The sequence below is a fragment of the Anopheles coluzzii genome, chromosome 2, assembly GCF_943734685.1.
Source record: "Anopheles coluzzii chromosome 2, AcolN3, whole genome shotgun sequence".
Classification (NCBI taxonomy): Eukaryota; Metazoa; Arthropoda; class Insecta; order Diptera; family Culicidae; genus Anopheles; species Anopheles coluzzii.
The window spans coordinates 30,226,697-30,243,942 of record NC_064670.1 but is presented as its reverse complement, the minus strand read 5'-3'; the positions used below and the strand labels follow the sequence as shown (position 1 = coordinate 30,243,942).

Here is a 17,246-nt window from a genome sequence, read left to right as displayed (position 1 = left end):
TTTTGCCAGTAATTCTTTCGTACCCCACACCGCCGGTATTCGTACCCCGGCCCGGAACCGGTATTTTACATCGCTCACCACTCTATCCCACCTTTCTTCCGTCCACCTTCCAGTCAACCTCTGTAGCAATAGTTTTGACTTGTTGTTTTTCTTTTTCCTCTTCTCCTCTTCGTTTGTTTGCTTTAAACTGTTTGCTGTGCGTGTCCGTTGTTTTTATCAATGCTAAGTATAACTCGTTACCAAAAAAAAAACAAAAACTGATCAGATTCCCTTGCGTCTTCTGTGAGCGATCGTGGTATTACACTGCGGAAGAGCGCGAGCCATACGTTCGTCCTTTCCTGTTCAACCCGTTGCTACGCGACGGAGGCGCAAGCACTCGCACACGCTCACGTGCTCACCAGATGGAGCATATATCCTTCGCACGGGTTGCTGTGGGTGATGATGGGTTGCGAGTGTGTACTGTACCTATTATCATCCTTCACCCTCCCTCTCCCCCCTCGCCGTGTTTGCTGCCCTTCTTGCCCACACTGCTCAACCGTGCCTTATTGCGCGCCCTTTCAGAGCGGCAGAGTAATTACTTCCGCCCATTTCGCCCAGGCGCTGTTGCTCTATCATTTATGTATTCACGTACTGTTTTGAATGTGTGTGTGTGTGTGTGTCTGTGTGAGTCGTTGTGTATGTGTGCAGGTGTGTAAGTGTGATTAACAACATTCGTTTCGATTGACATTGCCCTCAGACATTGCAGCTTCGTCAAGCTGAGCGGAAGATTAACGCGCATCATTGTGCCTCTGGTGCGATTCGGGCGATTCTGTTTTTTTTCTTCGTCCCTTTTCTCTTCTGCTTTGCTGTTCACTACACCTATCATTTCAGCTGTACCTACGACTCTCTCCCCTTCCCTGGTAGACCTCCACACCCGCTCGTATCCTAATTCCACGGCAATGGTGTTTTCGTCACTCAGTGATTTCGTGATGCATCATCATCCGCTTGGGTTCGTTTTTTACACGTGACAGTAACATTAAGAATGAGTATTTTGATCACAACGTATTTTATTCCTCGCCCTGTCCTCTCTCACCCACCTCCACCTTCGTATTACACCCACCGTGCAGTGCAGAAAGGGGCACGCTCCCGCGCGAGGGTGGAATCGTTACCGGTGCGCCGGCACAGGGGCACGGGCTCCGTGGTGCACTTATAACCTTATCAATTTGCAATATGTGAGATTATTTTGTTTTTTGGCTGTGTTTTGTTGGGTTCACGCGTGTCGCGCCGGACACTCCCGGATGCTGGAATTGGTTTGACTTCTGATTTCGCACGCACTGCCAACATATTCGCTATCATTGTTTGGTAGTGTTGTTTTGGGGGTTTTCTTCACGAGTTTAATTCCTTCCAGTTTCCTTCGTGTTTCGGCCAGCAACTGGGTAGAACGGGTACGCCATTATGCCCGCCTCGTGCTAGCCCTTAAACACTAAAATCAATTCACCAATGTTTGGGGAGAAATTTAAGGGAATAGCGTAGAATGCCGGCTTACGATCGGAGGTGTGGAACCGCCAGCCGTAACTATAAATTAGTAGCCACATCTCGCATTGAGTGTGTTGTTATGTTGTCTGTTTTGCTGCTGTTTTTACCTCAACTGCCTCAACCGTGTCCTTTTGACGCCGTGTCTTTTCTACTGCGTCTTTCTTAGTTTCTGCTCATTTTTAGTAAAAAGTATGCATGTGTCTGTGTGCTTGTTTACTTACAGCTTAATATTTATAATGTTAGGGGCTTTTTTTTCTGCACCTATCAGCGCTGTTGTTGTTGTTAGTTAAGTTTTTTTTTCTTTCACTATAAATAATTAACTTCCATCATCCTGTTCTGTACACATGTGTGCCACAGAGACGCACAGTTTATGAGTTGCTACAGTGCTACACGCCTGTGTGTGTGCGTAGCAACTGTATGTTTGAAAAGGTGTTCGGCGCACCTTTAATGTGGGCGCAACCTAGCAACCGATCGGCCGAACCCGGGACCGATCATCGTTAGCCACCGATCATCATCACATGGATCGTCGTACTATAAATAATGTTTATTTTTTGCTTACGTGTTTTGGTTTTACTCCTTCGCGTTCGTTTTGCGCTTTGCTTTTGGGAAACAATTATAAAAATTTATTTACGTGTTTGTTTTTCTTCTTCTTCTTCGTCGCCTTCGCCTCATGGTTTCGTTAAAAAATATATTTACATTACTCTCTATGTTCAAGAATCCAATGCGATGTTTCGTGTACCCGTGCGCACGTACCCGCGCCCGATCCGGCGAGCGACCCGGCTCGACCGGCACCACCAAACCATCCGCACACACCCGCCCACACACACACGCACACGTGCGTACGGTGGAGGCGCATTATGCTTCATGAACGGAAGGGCTGAAGCTTCCGGCGAGATTGAGCGGAGTGGGTGGTGGTGCACGCCGCCAGGGCCGGCTCACCTTCCCAGGGGCAGGGGACGCTCGGGACGAAGGTTCTGGTGCGAACCCCCGTGAACAGCATCGATTAAGATTCACAGCTCTGGTTTATGTTTTGTTTCCATTTTCAATTAATATCATTTGATCAATTTAATTGAAAAGTACGAAATGTTTTCACACAAATAAAATCATTACAATAGAACGAAAAGTTTTTTTTTTGTTTTGGTTTCATTATCTTTAGATTGTTACCTTTACTAGCTTTGCCAGATACAGATGTATCTTTTGTTTGTGCGTGTGGGATTGGAGTTGGGGAGGGGGGGGGGGGGGAGGGGTGAGTTTGGAAGGGAATGAAGCCTAATAGAAAATGGAAGCAGCATAGTGTAGATAATGGGTTATTGAAGTGGGGAGGAGATAGGGGAGAGAGAGAGAGAGAAAGAGAGAAGGAAAGAGAGAAAGATAGAGAGAGCGAACGGGGTAGAAGTTTGGGAAAGGGAACAAAAGGGGGGCTTGTGAGACAGGAAGGAGCTCAGGACAGTTTGAATGGATGGTGCACATGTTTTATTTTGTGGGATGCATGTTTCGCATGTACTCGCCCTGCTACATCCATCGCAGTTGGCGGTGATGCTGTTGTCATGAGTAATTTACAATTGGAATGAGTTAATGGACAAACATCGCTATGCGCGATGGGCATTGTTTTTGGCTTGTTTTGTTGTGTTTGTTAGTTGATTTTGGTTTAAATTTTATCATTATAACTACCGTTCGAGTATCGCTAAGGTTAGGTTTGTATTTGAGTTGTTTTGGGTTTTACTTCCCTTATGTTTTGCATTCTGTTTTCGTTATAAGGATGTGTTTGTGTGTGTGTTTTGGATGTTCTCGAGAAAGTGTGTGTGTGTGTGTGTTTATGGCAGACAATATGCACATTTTTGCTTAGTGTGTTGTTGTTAACGTTATACGTTAGCTTTCTCGCTTACTGTTCTTATGTTTGCGTCTTAGGAAGTTTAATTTGGCGTGAGTGTGTCATGTGTGTTAGTGGATTGAGCTTCTTTTTTTTTTTTTGGTTGTTGTTGCTCCTGCTAATGTTTATCCGATATAGAGCCGCTCACGATGCACTTTTCGCCCCCTTTCTCTCTGACTAGCGTTGCATATTTTTTGGTAGTTTCACTTAGTTTTTATGCTTTTTTCTTACAAAACCATTACACGGTACGTATAAAAAATGTGTCTTGCAATAGTTAGACGATCTCATCACACGCACATACACACACACTCATACACATATTCGCAAACGTGTGCTTTCTGCACCCGTGCCCCGTGTTTCGCGCAACGCTTCTGGATGAGCGTCCATGTATTATTGGCATGGCAACCAAAAATGGTGACACAAAATTAGACTTCTCATTAATTCGTCTCCTCCTCGAAGTGGCTCGAAGAACAGTGTGCCTGTTTGTATTCCGTACAAAAAAAAACAGTAGCAGTGGTAGTAATAGGAGTAATATTAGTTATAGTAATAGTAGTAGTAGTAGTGCATTGCACTCTGGCTGCAATAGTGAAATGTAACCGTAGGTGCAACCGCTTCCTTGCACCATCTTATCTGCTGCTCAGGCAATACATCGCTTCTCTTTCAAAATGCATAAACTTTCACCACCATTTTCATCCATCGCTTCTTCTACAATTTGTACAACGTTTCGTTTGCGCGTTAGCTACGTATGTTTGCATGGTTGAAATGAGTATGTGTGTGTTAGTGCGCGCGTTACTCCAACTGGAAGATTCAAAGCTGGCCATGATGCTGATGCTGTTGATGCTTGAGTGGAGTTTCCACTGTTGGCGGACAGGCCTGTTCGCGATGGTGGTGCAAGCAAAACCTAAAATAGCAAACAGGTGTCGAAACGAGTGTTTGTGGTGTGTGCGTGTATGTGTGTGTGTCTGCATTTTTGATAGAAATTGTACTTCCGGTTGCTGCGGTTTTTGTTTGCATTCTGGCCGCACGCTGGTTCCAAGGGTCGGTAGCTCCGGGCGTTTACTTGCTAAGCGATTGTCTCAATCAACAGGCGGGCCACGAAAGTGTAGAGTGCTGTGCGCGTGTGTGTGCGTGTGTGTGTTCGATGCATTTTACGGTGCAACACAACCGTGCTGCAAAGCGGCTGCCCGGCAAGGATGAACATTCTTTTCCCAGAAGCAAGGCGTCAAAGTAAGAAATTTCCGCTCTAATGATGATTATTTGTCGTGAGTTGATTGTTGATGCAGTAGATGGTTGGGTTCGCTTTTAGCTCCTTTAATTCTTTCCCTTCTTTCCCTTTTTTTTGGTGAATAGTTTGCCGGTGGAAAAAAGGAAGGGTTTTGTGCTCCCCGGTCCCCGAAATAGGAGCGCACCGTACCGAGCACTGTACATGTATGGGGTTAAACGATGTTTTAGTATATACAAAACTACCAATTTTTGTTTGGCAATCATATTATTATGCTGCTTATTTACACACAAACACACACATACACAGAGGGCGATACAGTTGCTGTACTGTACTGTTGTAGATCATTCGTCTGACGATCGTTCTCCTGCCGTTCTGATGCTTGTTTTACTTATATATTCCTTCGCCCTGTCTTAACGAATGGGCGTTTCTTGGCTTCCCTATCGTACTAGATGAAACAACCTTCGAATTTCAGATTTATTATTTGCTTTTGTTTCATTAATTCGTCGTACACACACACACACACACACACACTTGCGAACTACAGTTTCCTCTGTGTGCGGAAGGCGGAATCAAGTCCCAATGTTGGGACAGAGAGGAGCGAAGATGTTGCTTTGGCCTGTTTTTTCTTTTCTATTTGGAATTCGGAACAATGAAGCGGAATGGAAGAGTGTTTTATTCTTGTGTAAGTGAAGGCCCTCTTCACACACAAATGCACAAGTGCAAGCAAACGGGGAAGCGGCAACTTCAGTTGGCTAACAGATTGACCAACTGCATATACACAAGTCAATGCATTTCAGCAATTGTTGTTTACCTTACTTTTTGGGCTCTCTTTGGGCGCATTGTGTTGCTTCAAAATCGTCCAATAATCCAATTACAACTCTTGCTAGGAGCGAAACTTTTTCCCGACGTGCTGCAAACGTAACGGTCCATTCATTGCGCATTTCCCGCACCACCAAATCATGCATCTTTTGTGTCGAAACGACGACCACCATCGCCCCTCCGCAGACCCCTTCCAACCCGCAAGGAAGCGCAAAGACGAAACGGTCCACCTAGACCCCTAGGCCAAAACGCGGAAAACCTTTCTTCCCGCTTAATTAACTTCAATTTTGACACGGTACACCGAGCCGGACCCGTTTCCTAACCGGTTCGACCGGTCCCTGCGAACGAATACCGGTCTCCCATTGAATTTGACAAAAGTGGCTGCTTTTTCTTCACTTTTTTTCCCCCAGTTTGCTAGCAAAACGGACGGGACCTCCGCCCTGGTTTGGATTGGTTGGTTTTTGGGGTGGTTTGTTGGATTGTTTGAGCATAAAATTGTGCTCTTCGTACCCGCCGTACCCTTCCCTTCTCGGTCGCAGGTCAATGCGGAACAGGTCAATTCGTGTCAGGTCTGTTCGTGTTCAAATGGAGCGAAAAAGTGCGGAAACGAGAGTCGGAAGTGGTTGCCTGGACCTCGTGCCTTTTTTTTTGTTCTTGTATGCGCCACGCTCCAAAGTGCGCCCTAGAGCAACAAATTGGATTGGCAAAGATTGAAGTGTCCAGTAAGAAAATAAATAGTACAGAATCCGGATCCGGTAGGTACCGCCGAACCGCCAGTGGCCAGTAAAATGGGAGGGTGGAAGAAAACAGGGCCAAACATGGGCGGAGAAGAGCGTCAGTTAATGGCACTGGACGAGCAGTAGAGATAAAAATCGCACAACTATCTCCTCTGAGCAGAGTTTGGACAATCACGCGTGCACAGTGCATGCTTCCCTATTTCTGTTTTTCTAGGGCATCCCCGCTTGTGTTGCTTGTGTGCCAGCAATTTTTGTGCTGCGTTTCACTAAGCAGTGTATGCCACACAGTGATGATAGTCGGGTTAGCCTCCGAAGCCTCGATGTCTGTTGTCCGTTTAATGGCACCCGTCAACATTTCCGTCCGAAAAGTGACAAGCATCGGTGAAAAAAACAACAACAACAAAATGGCAGGGACAATCGACCAGCAGCAGCTCTAAGTGCACCGACCACTCACGTCCAGTCCATTTCGCGAACGAAATGGACGGGGAAGCCGTATTGAGCCATCGAGTGGCACTGGTATCATTTATTCTGGTGATTGAATTTGGCTCCATTTCGTCGGAATCCATCGACACGAATGTGCATGTGCTGTGCATGTTCGGGCATGGGAAGCAGCAGCCCTAGCAACGGGCCCGTCAGAAGAGCCTGCTGTTGCTCCGTGCTGCTTGCATCGCACGCCGTCGAACGAAAGAAGCATTTCTTACCGCTGCACCCATTGCACCAACCGCAAGGGCAAATTCGTGCCGGAGTTCGTTATGTCAGTAAACATCATTGCTCAACACAGAACCCGCCGGGGGCCACCCGGAGGGGGGAAATGTTGCGATGTTGTGTAGATGTGGGTGTGTACAATCCGGTCGGCCCTCAACGGTACCGAATGGCCGTGACAGCTCGAGGAAAACCCGTGGCACATTTGCTGTAAAACCAACAGCAACGAACAAGCAAACCAAAACCCAAGGCATGTTGAAACGGTGTGTGAGATTTGTTTTGAGTACTTTTTTTTGCAGTTTACTCTTTCTATCTCTCTCTCTCTCTCTCTCTCTCTCTCTCTCTCTCTGTGCCACTCTCTTTTAAAGGAGCTGCTCCCTTTCAACAAACCGGCAACAACTCGATGAGGTTGTGGTGGTTGATGATTTGAGCGATCGACCGAATTCGTCGGCGTGGAACGGTGTGTGATGTGTTGAATTCAAACTGCCAGCCAAGCATAATAGTACAAAGAAGCTGAAAGCGAAAAATGTAATGGCTTACTCCGGGTCGGTCCGGGATTGGGCTGCACTTGCACTTGTTTGGCATGTCACGTTTTACGACTGCAGAAGGAAAAGCAATAAATTCGGTGGAAAATACTTCCGACCCTGCTGGCTGCTGCTGCTGCTGTGTCCGCTGTGTTTGCGTGTGGTTACGATTGAGTAAAAACGGAGCGGATGGCTGAACCTAGGGAGGAGACGAGTCAGTCAACCGACAATCGGCTGTGTGAAAGGGGCCCTTTTGTGTGTATGTGTTGGATGTTTTTTCGCTTTTTTTTTGATTACCTATTTGTCATGATTTTGACGAATCAGAATTATTGCCATTATTAAAGCTTATGTTGAGATTGAGTTACAAGTGGAAAGACATATTTGGCGAAATTTCATGTACAATCAAATGGTAGTTACAAATTCCAAACAAAAATGATGCAAAATTCCTTTTGCCCAAAAAAGGACACCCTCACCGGACATGAACGTGTCCGAACACGATCCATATCCGTGGCAGGATAATCGGTTTGCATCCTGTAAGCCGTACCGGACGCCGTACCTTAATCCTTCACGCGAAAATGTCGACCACGGTCACAGATGACCCGGCTAGGCGTCGGGGTGCGGCTTACACGCGTAGAATTTACCTAGCCAAAAGGGGAACGGAAAGCAACTATCAACCGTACAATGCGATAAACGAACGCGGGTAAAGAAAAACAACTTTTTATCCCGGAAGCATCTTTCCGGAGGCGGGTTTTTCTTTCGACGGGAAAGGAAGCGAAAGCCACTGGCTCCGGCTGAACGGAGTATCCGGGTGTTCAGGGTGTGTCGGAAATTAAAATCAACGACGATTCGCTTCATTTTCCAATTTCCCTGTTCGGGACAGCCTCCCGTCTGCTGCGAGGTACGCGTGCGTCATCGATCGAGGTGGATCAGCAAAGTTCAGTTTTGTGTGTTTGTGTGTGTGTGGGTTGAAACAAAATCGTTTTCGGTTGATCGAATTTCATTCATTTAAATATTCCAATTGTTTCAGTTTCACATAATAAGAAGTTCGTTCCTTCGCGACCACCGCGAAGTTGGTTCGTGCTTCTTTTATCGACAAAAAAAAACACGTTGCCCGTAATCGATTTTCCCCACCGACCGGATTAATTGGAACAAAATCGAATCTCGTCCGCCCAGAAAACAGATGGCCTTTTGTTCGGTGTGTAATTGTTCTGGTGGCAAATGAAATTTTACATTTTTGGGAATGCAAAAAACAAAAAAACATGAAACGGAATTAAGGATTTCCGTTTCCCGCTCGACTCAAATTTTGAAGCAAAGCATTATATGGTGCGATAATTGTACCCTTTTTCCCGCCAGCCAAGAGAGTGCTTTTACAACTTATCAACGCTTCCAATGCTCGTATCAGGGGCGACAAAACAACACTACGAGCAGTTGATTTTCAAACGGCTTCGCCTACTATGATTGCAACGCCATCATTTGCATGCACTTGTGTGGCAAGAGGGCCCTTACCGCGCGGCTACATGAGGTGAAATATACAGCGAAATGAACTATTTGACAGGCGAAATATCTGACGGATAATGCATCACAGCAACCAGCTGATGTGCAATGTAAACAAATAACGTGCACAAAATCGTAACTAAATCCATTGAATAACTTCAATATCCAGTACTTCGTCAATTTTTTACAATTTCTTCCAATTAGGGAATGTTCTGCTTAAGAAGATATTATTTTTAAGTAAATTTCGAAAGCGGATGTTGTGTCTCCCCCAACCCTTTTGCTGTACCTGTCAGATATTTCGCCTGTCAAATAGTTCATTTCGCTGTATATTTCACCTCATGTAGCCGCGCGGTTATGCTTTAATGTGTTGATAAAGTGTTTTCCGTCCCTACTTTTTGTGGCTCGATCACCGGCTGCTGCTGCTTTACCGTTTGATGCAGTTCTTAGAAGGCTGTGCTTTTTCTGCCTCACTCTCTCACGCTCTATCACTCTCTCGCTCTTTCGTTCTCTCTCTCTCTGTTATCCTTTCATTACATCTACCTGTAGGCTAGTTATGCTTTTAAGCTGGTGAGCTTTTTGTTTGCCTTTGCTCGTTTTACACACGCTTCACTTCGATTTCAGTTTAAGGTGCTTCGCCGCCATTTTCTTATTTATCCGCCTCCCACACCACAACGCCATAACATTTTAAAACACACCTTTCTTCGTGTTTCACTCGTTCCTTCCCATCTACTCGGATAATAGCCAAAATGCACTGACATGTGACTGGAAGACACTCGATTTGAAATCAGGGTCATGCCATAATGTTCAAAAGGTTACGTTTCGCTTATGCAACTACAATGTCGGAGATCACGATCAGGGATTATCATTGTAGAGTTTGTCTATATGAGTGTGTGTGTGTGTGTTTTTTTTTTTCAATGAATATTCCGAATAGTTTTCTTATTTTGCTTGGAGACATTTCCAAGGCGACATTTTTAATGGGCAGGGGCGCATACAGTGGTGACGTGGAAGGGAAGTGAATTACACACATATCTCCTGTGTTTACCTTTACCTTAGCACACAATTGTAGAAGGGTTGTAATCAAAATGGTTGTGTCTGTGTGTCTGTGATAAAACATAATATGCTTTTGGTTTTGTTCGAGGCATTCTTGTCACATTGAGTGAAGTCTTGTTTTTTTGTAGATTTGGATAGACGCTAAATAACTGGACGAACTTTTTACTGCAAAATATTCGATCAATTAATGATGCTACCAAACCGATTGTCATGAATAAGCTACTGAACAAAGCTATCAACGTTACATTCCTTAATTACCATAATAAAGGTTGTTACTATCTCTATCTCTCTCTATCTATCTCTCTCTTTCTCTCTCTTTGTCTCTCTCTCTCTTACTTTTCCTCTTTATATCTTCTCTCTATCTCTCTTTACTGTTACAGAGATAAAACAAAAACCTAACGAAGTATGTGTAACAACAAACAACGCGATTTACTGTGTATCAGTTTCCTTTAGTTACAAACCCACCCCATTAGTAACTAAATCATTTAAAACGAGTTTCATACATTGTCAACAAACAAAAGTATAGCTTATCTCTCGTCCCATTATCGCCTACTCGCTCGATATGAATGTTTGCAACAATGATGGATACTGAAAAGATCGGGTTTCACGCCTGTGTAAAGTAAGTTCACTTAAGCTCCTCCAACATGTCGAAGATGAAAAAGGACAGTCTATCAACCCCCCCCCCCCTCCCATGCCAACCCATCCACCAGATTTGCTATCATCACCACCAGCACCCGCTCACTTGATAGAAAATTAGTTAATATTATCTCAACAACGTCTTTGCTTTGTTTAATGTTGTTTTCTGTTGTTTTGTATTTTGGTTGTTGTGGCTGTTTTGTTGCAGCTGCTGCTACTAAATTCTATCTATTGGCCTAGGAATGGCCACATCTTTTCCTTCATTCTGCCCCCCTCCCCTTCTCCCTCACTCTCTTATGCACATGCGTGCTAGTGTGGTTTGTTTGTAATGTAATCGCTAGTTTAAATGTTTTACTTTTACTTTATTATACATGTTAACTTTGAGCACATTTTAATGTATCCGTTTTGTTATGTTTTCCTCTACCTCCCGCTCCCTCGATTGGATTCCCTCCGTCGTTCACCAGAGGGTGTTTATCCCATGGCGTTGCTGAACGAGTGTTGTTCGGTGTTGTGGTTGTGCGATTGTGTTTCGTTTTGTTTGTCTTACCTTTTGTTTGTGTGTGTGTGTTGTTTAATTTTGTGCTGCCTTATGTCATTCTTTCTTTCACATTCGACAGTTTTTGTTAGGTAATAGGAATAGTGAGTTTTGAGTGTGTGCGTGTGTGGTTTCCTCCCTTTCGTCTTTCCCTGTTCGTCGGCTTGTTTTCCGTGTTTAGAGCAATTGTTCATTTAATAGCATTGGCAACTACAAACAGTCTGGCATTGTTTTTTTTTTTTTTAAAAAGGTAAAGTGTGTTTTTTGTTTCATTTTCGTTTGTTTTTTTTTTGTTACATTCTGTCTCTAGTACGCGGTTTGGTTTACTCATGGTATTATTTTAGGCACCGGCCCCTTTGTTGTTTATGGGCGGGATTATTTCTTTTTAAATTTCATTATAATATGAAGAAAATGTTATGAGTTGTTGTTGTGCTGCGTGCTAGCATGCACGCAGAGATTGTATTTGTTCAGTTTAGTAGCTAGAGTTTTTGGATAAAAATAAATAAATTTAAAAAAAATGCTCAGATAAATGTAGTTTGACAAAATTACAAATTTCACATTCAACAAATTCAAATTTTAAAAATAAAGCTCAATCGTTCAAAAAAATAAAAAAAGGACAGTAAAACGTATTCTATGGACGTTCTGCATTGACAAACATCCAAAAAGGTAAAATCTATAATTAAAACTAACCAAAAAAGGGTTGTCGTACGACATTCGTTTCAACGAAAAAGCAATGAAACAAGTTGAAATGTTCTACCAATCCAATCCATTTGCTGCACAAATTGTACCCATTTCTGTTCCTCTAATTTGCTGTTGTTTGATTTGCTAACGCGCTCGGACAGTATGAAACGTTTGAGCCGTGTACATCATAAATATTGTACCTTGCTTGCATTTTATCAATGGTTCGATGCAGATTTTGTAGTAGCTATGGACTAACTTGCTTATCATTCTGTTAACTATGAAAAGTGTTTTCTTTTTTTTTTTATTATGTTTTGTTGTTCTCGTTTTAGTTGTTGTTGTTGTTGTTGCTGCTGCTGTTTATCTGTATGTCTTGTTGAGCCCACCTTCAGCACTGTACGATGAGGGGGGTTTTTTGTTTTGTTTTGGTTTCGTTTTGTATTTGGTTGATTAAAAAGTTGATTTTCGAACCGTCCACAGGTCGTTCAATTCGGTGTGGCCATCCCGCATGGAGTAGTCCCATTGGCACTGGCCTCCACTCTCTCTCTCTCCCTCTCTTTCTGCTGCTCCCTCTCGGTCGAGCAGCTGTAGCTTCGATGTGTTTGTCGTGGGGGGCGGGAAAGGGAAGCGGCATGAGGTGTGACCAGCGTGACTGTGAACGTGAACCGTGCGCTCTACTGCCTCCCCTCCCATCATCTATACTGGCGAATTATTACAATACCGTCAGCATGCTTACGGCTATCATTTGACTAAAACTATTGGTTTTTTGTGTTTTGTGTGTTTTGTTTGTTAATGTGACCCACCGCCTTGAGATCGTGATGCGCCAGCTGCACAACCCGGTACGCCAGGTGGCGCGGCGCACCCGTGCTCCGATCTGCGGGCTAGTGGGTGTGTGTGTGTGTGTGTGTTTTTTTTTTATTAATTTACGTGTTTCACCAACCTTTTTGATGAGTCCTTTTCACCCGCGCACAACGCACCATAATCGACTCGTGTGCGACTGATACAAATTCTAACTACAGATACATTTATAGCATTACTTGTTGTTTTATGTTTGTTTGTTTTGTTTTTTTTTTTTTTGTACGAAAATCTTTATGACTTACGTACACGCTTCACACACGCTTTGCAGTGTTATGTGTTAGTTCCTGTAATATACAACGCGTTTTAATTTATTTTCTGTATTTGTAGGTGTGAGTGTGTGTGTGTGTGTTTGTGTGCAGCACTAGTAACAAAAGTACCCACCACCTTACCCCAACCTTACTCAATTATCGCATCAATTCCCTTTGTTTTTTTTTGTTTAGTTTTGTTACTGTCACGATGAATATAAAATACATACACACTCGTCCTATAGCGAATACTTTTAAGTACATTAATCGACTTAGCTAGGTTTTTGGCTTAGTAAAAAATGTGTGTGTGTGTGTGTTTGAGTGTTTTTTTTTTGTTATCTAACAGTATTTGTAGGATGTAATAACTTCTGTTTTCTCTTTCATCTCTCTGTGGAATGATGTTTGCTTACTTACTTGCCTTTGCGCCCGTGAACTTGCTATGATTGTGAACTATTAAGTTAGCTTTCGTCTAAAACGCATTTACTCTTCTTCTTCTTGCCCACTGCCGCTTTCCACCGTGTGTGGTGGTGTGTAGTAGTTTTGATTATTTCACTCAATTAGTTAGAAATGGCTCTACCCCAGCACTCCCCAGCAATATCCTAGTTGCGAGTTGGAGATGGAGACGGGCTTTTACGGCGTTTGTGTTTGCCGGTTGCTGTATAAAACGCTACCATGTTTTTGTTTTGTTTTGTTATTCGTGGTTTCGGTTGTTTGTTTTTTTTTTTGTTGTTGCGTGACACTGAATTGCTTATTATTTTTTACATTAAACGCGTTCGCACCGCGTTTTTGTTTCCTGCTGATGTTCTAGAGCGGGACCAACACCTGCTGCGGATCGTATTCGCAGCGGGTTTGTACATTATGCCTTTTGGGGTCCCCCCTTTAATCCTGCACTGTCACGCGACACGCGTCGGATCGGCTCCCTAGTGCTTCGCTTTTTATATAATCGGGAATTTTGGTAGAATTTCCTGTAGTTAAGACACTTCATTATCAGACCAATTCATGCTGATTGTATTCATTTGTTTTTTAAACATATTATTCCCTAACGCCGCACGTACGACGACACCCATGTGCGCCATCATGCGTTACCGCGCACGCCACTAACGGACGCTTCTGGTTGTAGTGTGTAGCTTTTTACAAGAATTGGGAAGGGGGAATGGTGAGGGGGGGGGGGGGGGGAGGGAAGGAGAGGGATGGTGAGAGGGAAACATTTCGCTCCTCTTCCTTGAAACATTTACAACAGTCGAGTTAAAATCACTATCTTTTAACGTAAGTAATGTACTCCCTTCCTACTGGCGCAATACGTTGCGTAAGTGCAACGCAAAGCGCCTGCGGCTTGTAATGCTGCAAGTTCTTACATCGAATGAATTTAACTTTAATGTATCGAAAGGGCGAAAAAAACAAACAAACAATCAAACCCTACACACAAACAAACCGTTCCGCCTGGCAACAGGTGCACAACACTGGTGCTAATAAATTTAATTTGCGCTAATAAAACCGTATAAAACACGTTGCCGCGCGCATGCCGGCTGCGTTGCGTACACTTTGCTAACGTTAAGCTACTGTCGTGCGCCGGTGGCCCTGGTGGTGCATGGCATTTATCAACCAAAACCCTACTTTAAATGCATGCTGATGTGTCTGCCTGTCTCTGTGTGTGTGTATGTGTGGGTGTAACTGGCTTACCAATAAAGCATAAATCCAACGAACTGCGACCACTAGCGCACTGCACAAAGAGTTTGTATCCATTTCGAAACCAACTCAGTAACGGTGGGTAAAATTGAAAAAGTACTGCTCGAAAACGGTAACCTCCGCACTACAATTTGGCGCATACCGTGGCCAAACAAAATGCAAACAATTACCGCTACGCAACGGTTTGCTAAGCTGCCGTCGTCTTCGATTTGATCGTACTGCGATCGCTATGCACAAGGCAGGGTGCCGATAGCGGTAGTAGTAGTAATGAAGAGTGCGCCCGCTGAACGCGACCGTTAATTAATCTTCGCCCGGAGGTCCTTGCACCTATCTCAGCGCTGCCACGCAGCCATTGTTGCGGTTTTTCGTTTACGATTCTGTGCCGTGAAGTGTTTTGCTGGTTTCCTGGCTACCGAATGGGAGTGTTTTGCCGCAACGCGAGGGAGCTAATATGGTGGCAATGTTTGGGTGGTGCCCTAAATCGAACCGGCCAACGACGTGTTTTGCTACAATTTCTTCTCCTAAGCCTTGCCTGTGTGTTTGTGTGTGTGTGTGGGAGGGACAGTAGTGTCTGTCCACTTCCCAGCCTACCTTCACGTACATGGGGCCCTACCTCCTGAGCTATCGTTTACATTAACCTTAATTTGATTGTTATTGACACGTTGCATGTTTTACCTACACGCCGCGGTTGGTTGTTGATGGGAGGGATGGAAGATGAAGGAAACAATACCAGGGTAGGAAGGAACACATAACGCGCATAATCATGATGATAGGAACGTGTGTGTGTAGTTCGCTTTCCGTTTCCGCTTACATCTGGGGAGGTGTAAGCATTGCGAGGCGCTGAAGAGCCTTTTGCATGAGCCGTGCCTTTGCAGCGTGGCTTGCTGATGAAGTGTGCGCGCTACTCGCTGTAGTGTGTAATGGTTGCCATGGGTGGCGCACGGAGTGTCTGGCTGACTGAGATGAATGAATCGAACACATCGTAAGAAAGAACGAACGGGAGACATAGAGCAGTAGTAGTAGTAGTAGTAGTAGTAGTGGTAGTGATAGTAGTAGTAGTTGTAGTAGTAGTATTAGTAGTGGTAGTGCTGTAATAGAGTGAGCCACATGTCCCATGTTCGTTGTTTGCTGCCTGTGTTCAATGTGTTCAATTTGCTATTGTTCGATCGTGTGTGTGTGTGTGTGGGTGCGCGTGTCAATGTGCATGGGCTGATGCGGTGTTGTGTTGATGATCATGATTGCACGCCGACTTGATTGGCGTTTAGTGGTCATCCTCGTTGACCAGGGTTCGCATCCAGTTCAGAAGATACTTCCAAACGGCGGATGCGAACCCGGGCGGATGCTATACATTCTCGCTGCCCATTTTGAGCAGCTCCATCTTCTTCTTGGCGATCTTCGAGTACATCGCGTCGATCGGTTGCGTGTTGTCGTACAGGCTGGGCGCCTGCAGAATGATTAGGCAGGTGCCCAGCACGCACGCTATCGTAAATATCCACAGAAACAGACGATCCAGCACGAGCGCCACATACTTCCAGTCTTCCTCTATCTGCCGGTTTCGGGGAAGGGAGTGAGGTGCAAATCATAGATCCAATTCAAAACAATATCGAAAAAAAGACACATATTTGGGTTTTAAAATGATTTCATAATAGCAGCTCGAGGTTCAGCTGGCTGGTTCGGTCTGCAATGAGTTACCCGTTTCGCAGTTCCGCCGCCGCCGTCGCCGCCGGCGGCTCTCGTTTTTGGGGGGCAGAGGTTCTTCCCAGCAAATAATCGGATGCCGTGATCGTACCACTGGCTGCCGGGGAACCCCGGCCCCTGACACTGTGGGACTGTGCTTTGCAAACTGTGTTTGTGTGTGCGTGTGTTGCAGTGGGCTAGCGTTTTTTTTTTTTGCGGCAACAATAAATGCCAGCCCCGTACAGGTAACTCATTGCGGACCGAGGCGTCAGTTTAGCTATAGTTATTTGTTTTTTTTTTTACTTCGAAATTTCCTTTAGAGAAAGAAATTCTGTTAGAAGAGAGATATAGAAAAAAGAATTGCCATCGCTTGCTGGTTTACTTACACTTTCGAACTTGTCCTTGTTCCGCACGTGCTGGGCGACAAACCGCGACGCTTCGATCGTTTTCTCCATCTCGCGCAGCAGCGGCTTCTCGAAGGTGGGGCTGAGATCGCCACAGCACGTCGGGCTCATGTCCCCGTTGCCGGTCGGACTGAACAGATCGTCGTCCCCGCCCGGCAGTGGCAGTGCAGGTAGCGGCGGCTCGCCAAAGCACGGCCCGACACCACCGGAGGCGGCCACATCGAACCGTGAGGGGGGCAGTGCTGTTGTGCAATTTCGAGAACGAAAACACGGAACGGAAAACAGAGTAAAAAAGAGGATCGTTGACCAAATGCTCGATAGTGTACTGGTGTTCCCCGGGCGCCCCATTCGTACCGGGTATATCAAAGTCCGTGCCGTACTCCTTCCCGCAGAAGCCGACATACTTTTCGACGTCCGGCGGCACCTGGAACACGTCCGTCAGTACGTCGGTCGGCGTCTGGTCGTCGTTGTCCGACGGTTCGTCCTCCTTCTTCGGCCGCTCTATGCACAGCACCTTTGGCAGTAGCTCTATAAAAACGCGATGCACCCACGGTGCCATCCGGTGCGTGACGGGTGACCTGGCGACAAAAA

The 17,246-nt window shown here is 45.0% G+C and overlaps 1 protein-coding gene across 1 annotated transcript in view; it reads right to left on the bottom strand.

Annotated features, from left to right (window-relative positions):
- Positions 1-14,966: 14,966 nt before the first annotated feature.
- LOC120948180 (acetylcholine receptor subunit alpha-like 1) overlaps positions 14,967-17,246 on the bottom strand; it is a 57,196-nt gene continuing 54,916 nt past the window's right edge. The window contains exons 8-10 of the mRNA XM_040364247.2: positions 17,010-17,233; positions 16,638-16,897; positions 14,967-16,120 (exon numbers count right to left, since the gene is read on the bottom strand). Of these exons, the coding sequence (XP_040220181.1) occupies positions 15,917-16,120; positions 16,638-16,897; positions 17,010-17,233 (688 nt within the window). The 3' untranslated portion in view covers positions 14,967-15,916. The remainder of the gene's footprint in view (positions 16,121-16,637; positions 16,898-17,009; positions 17,234-17,246) is intronic.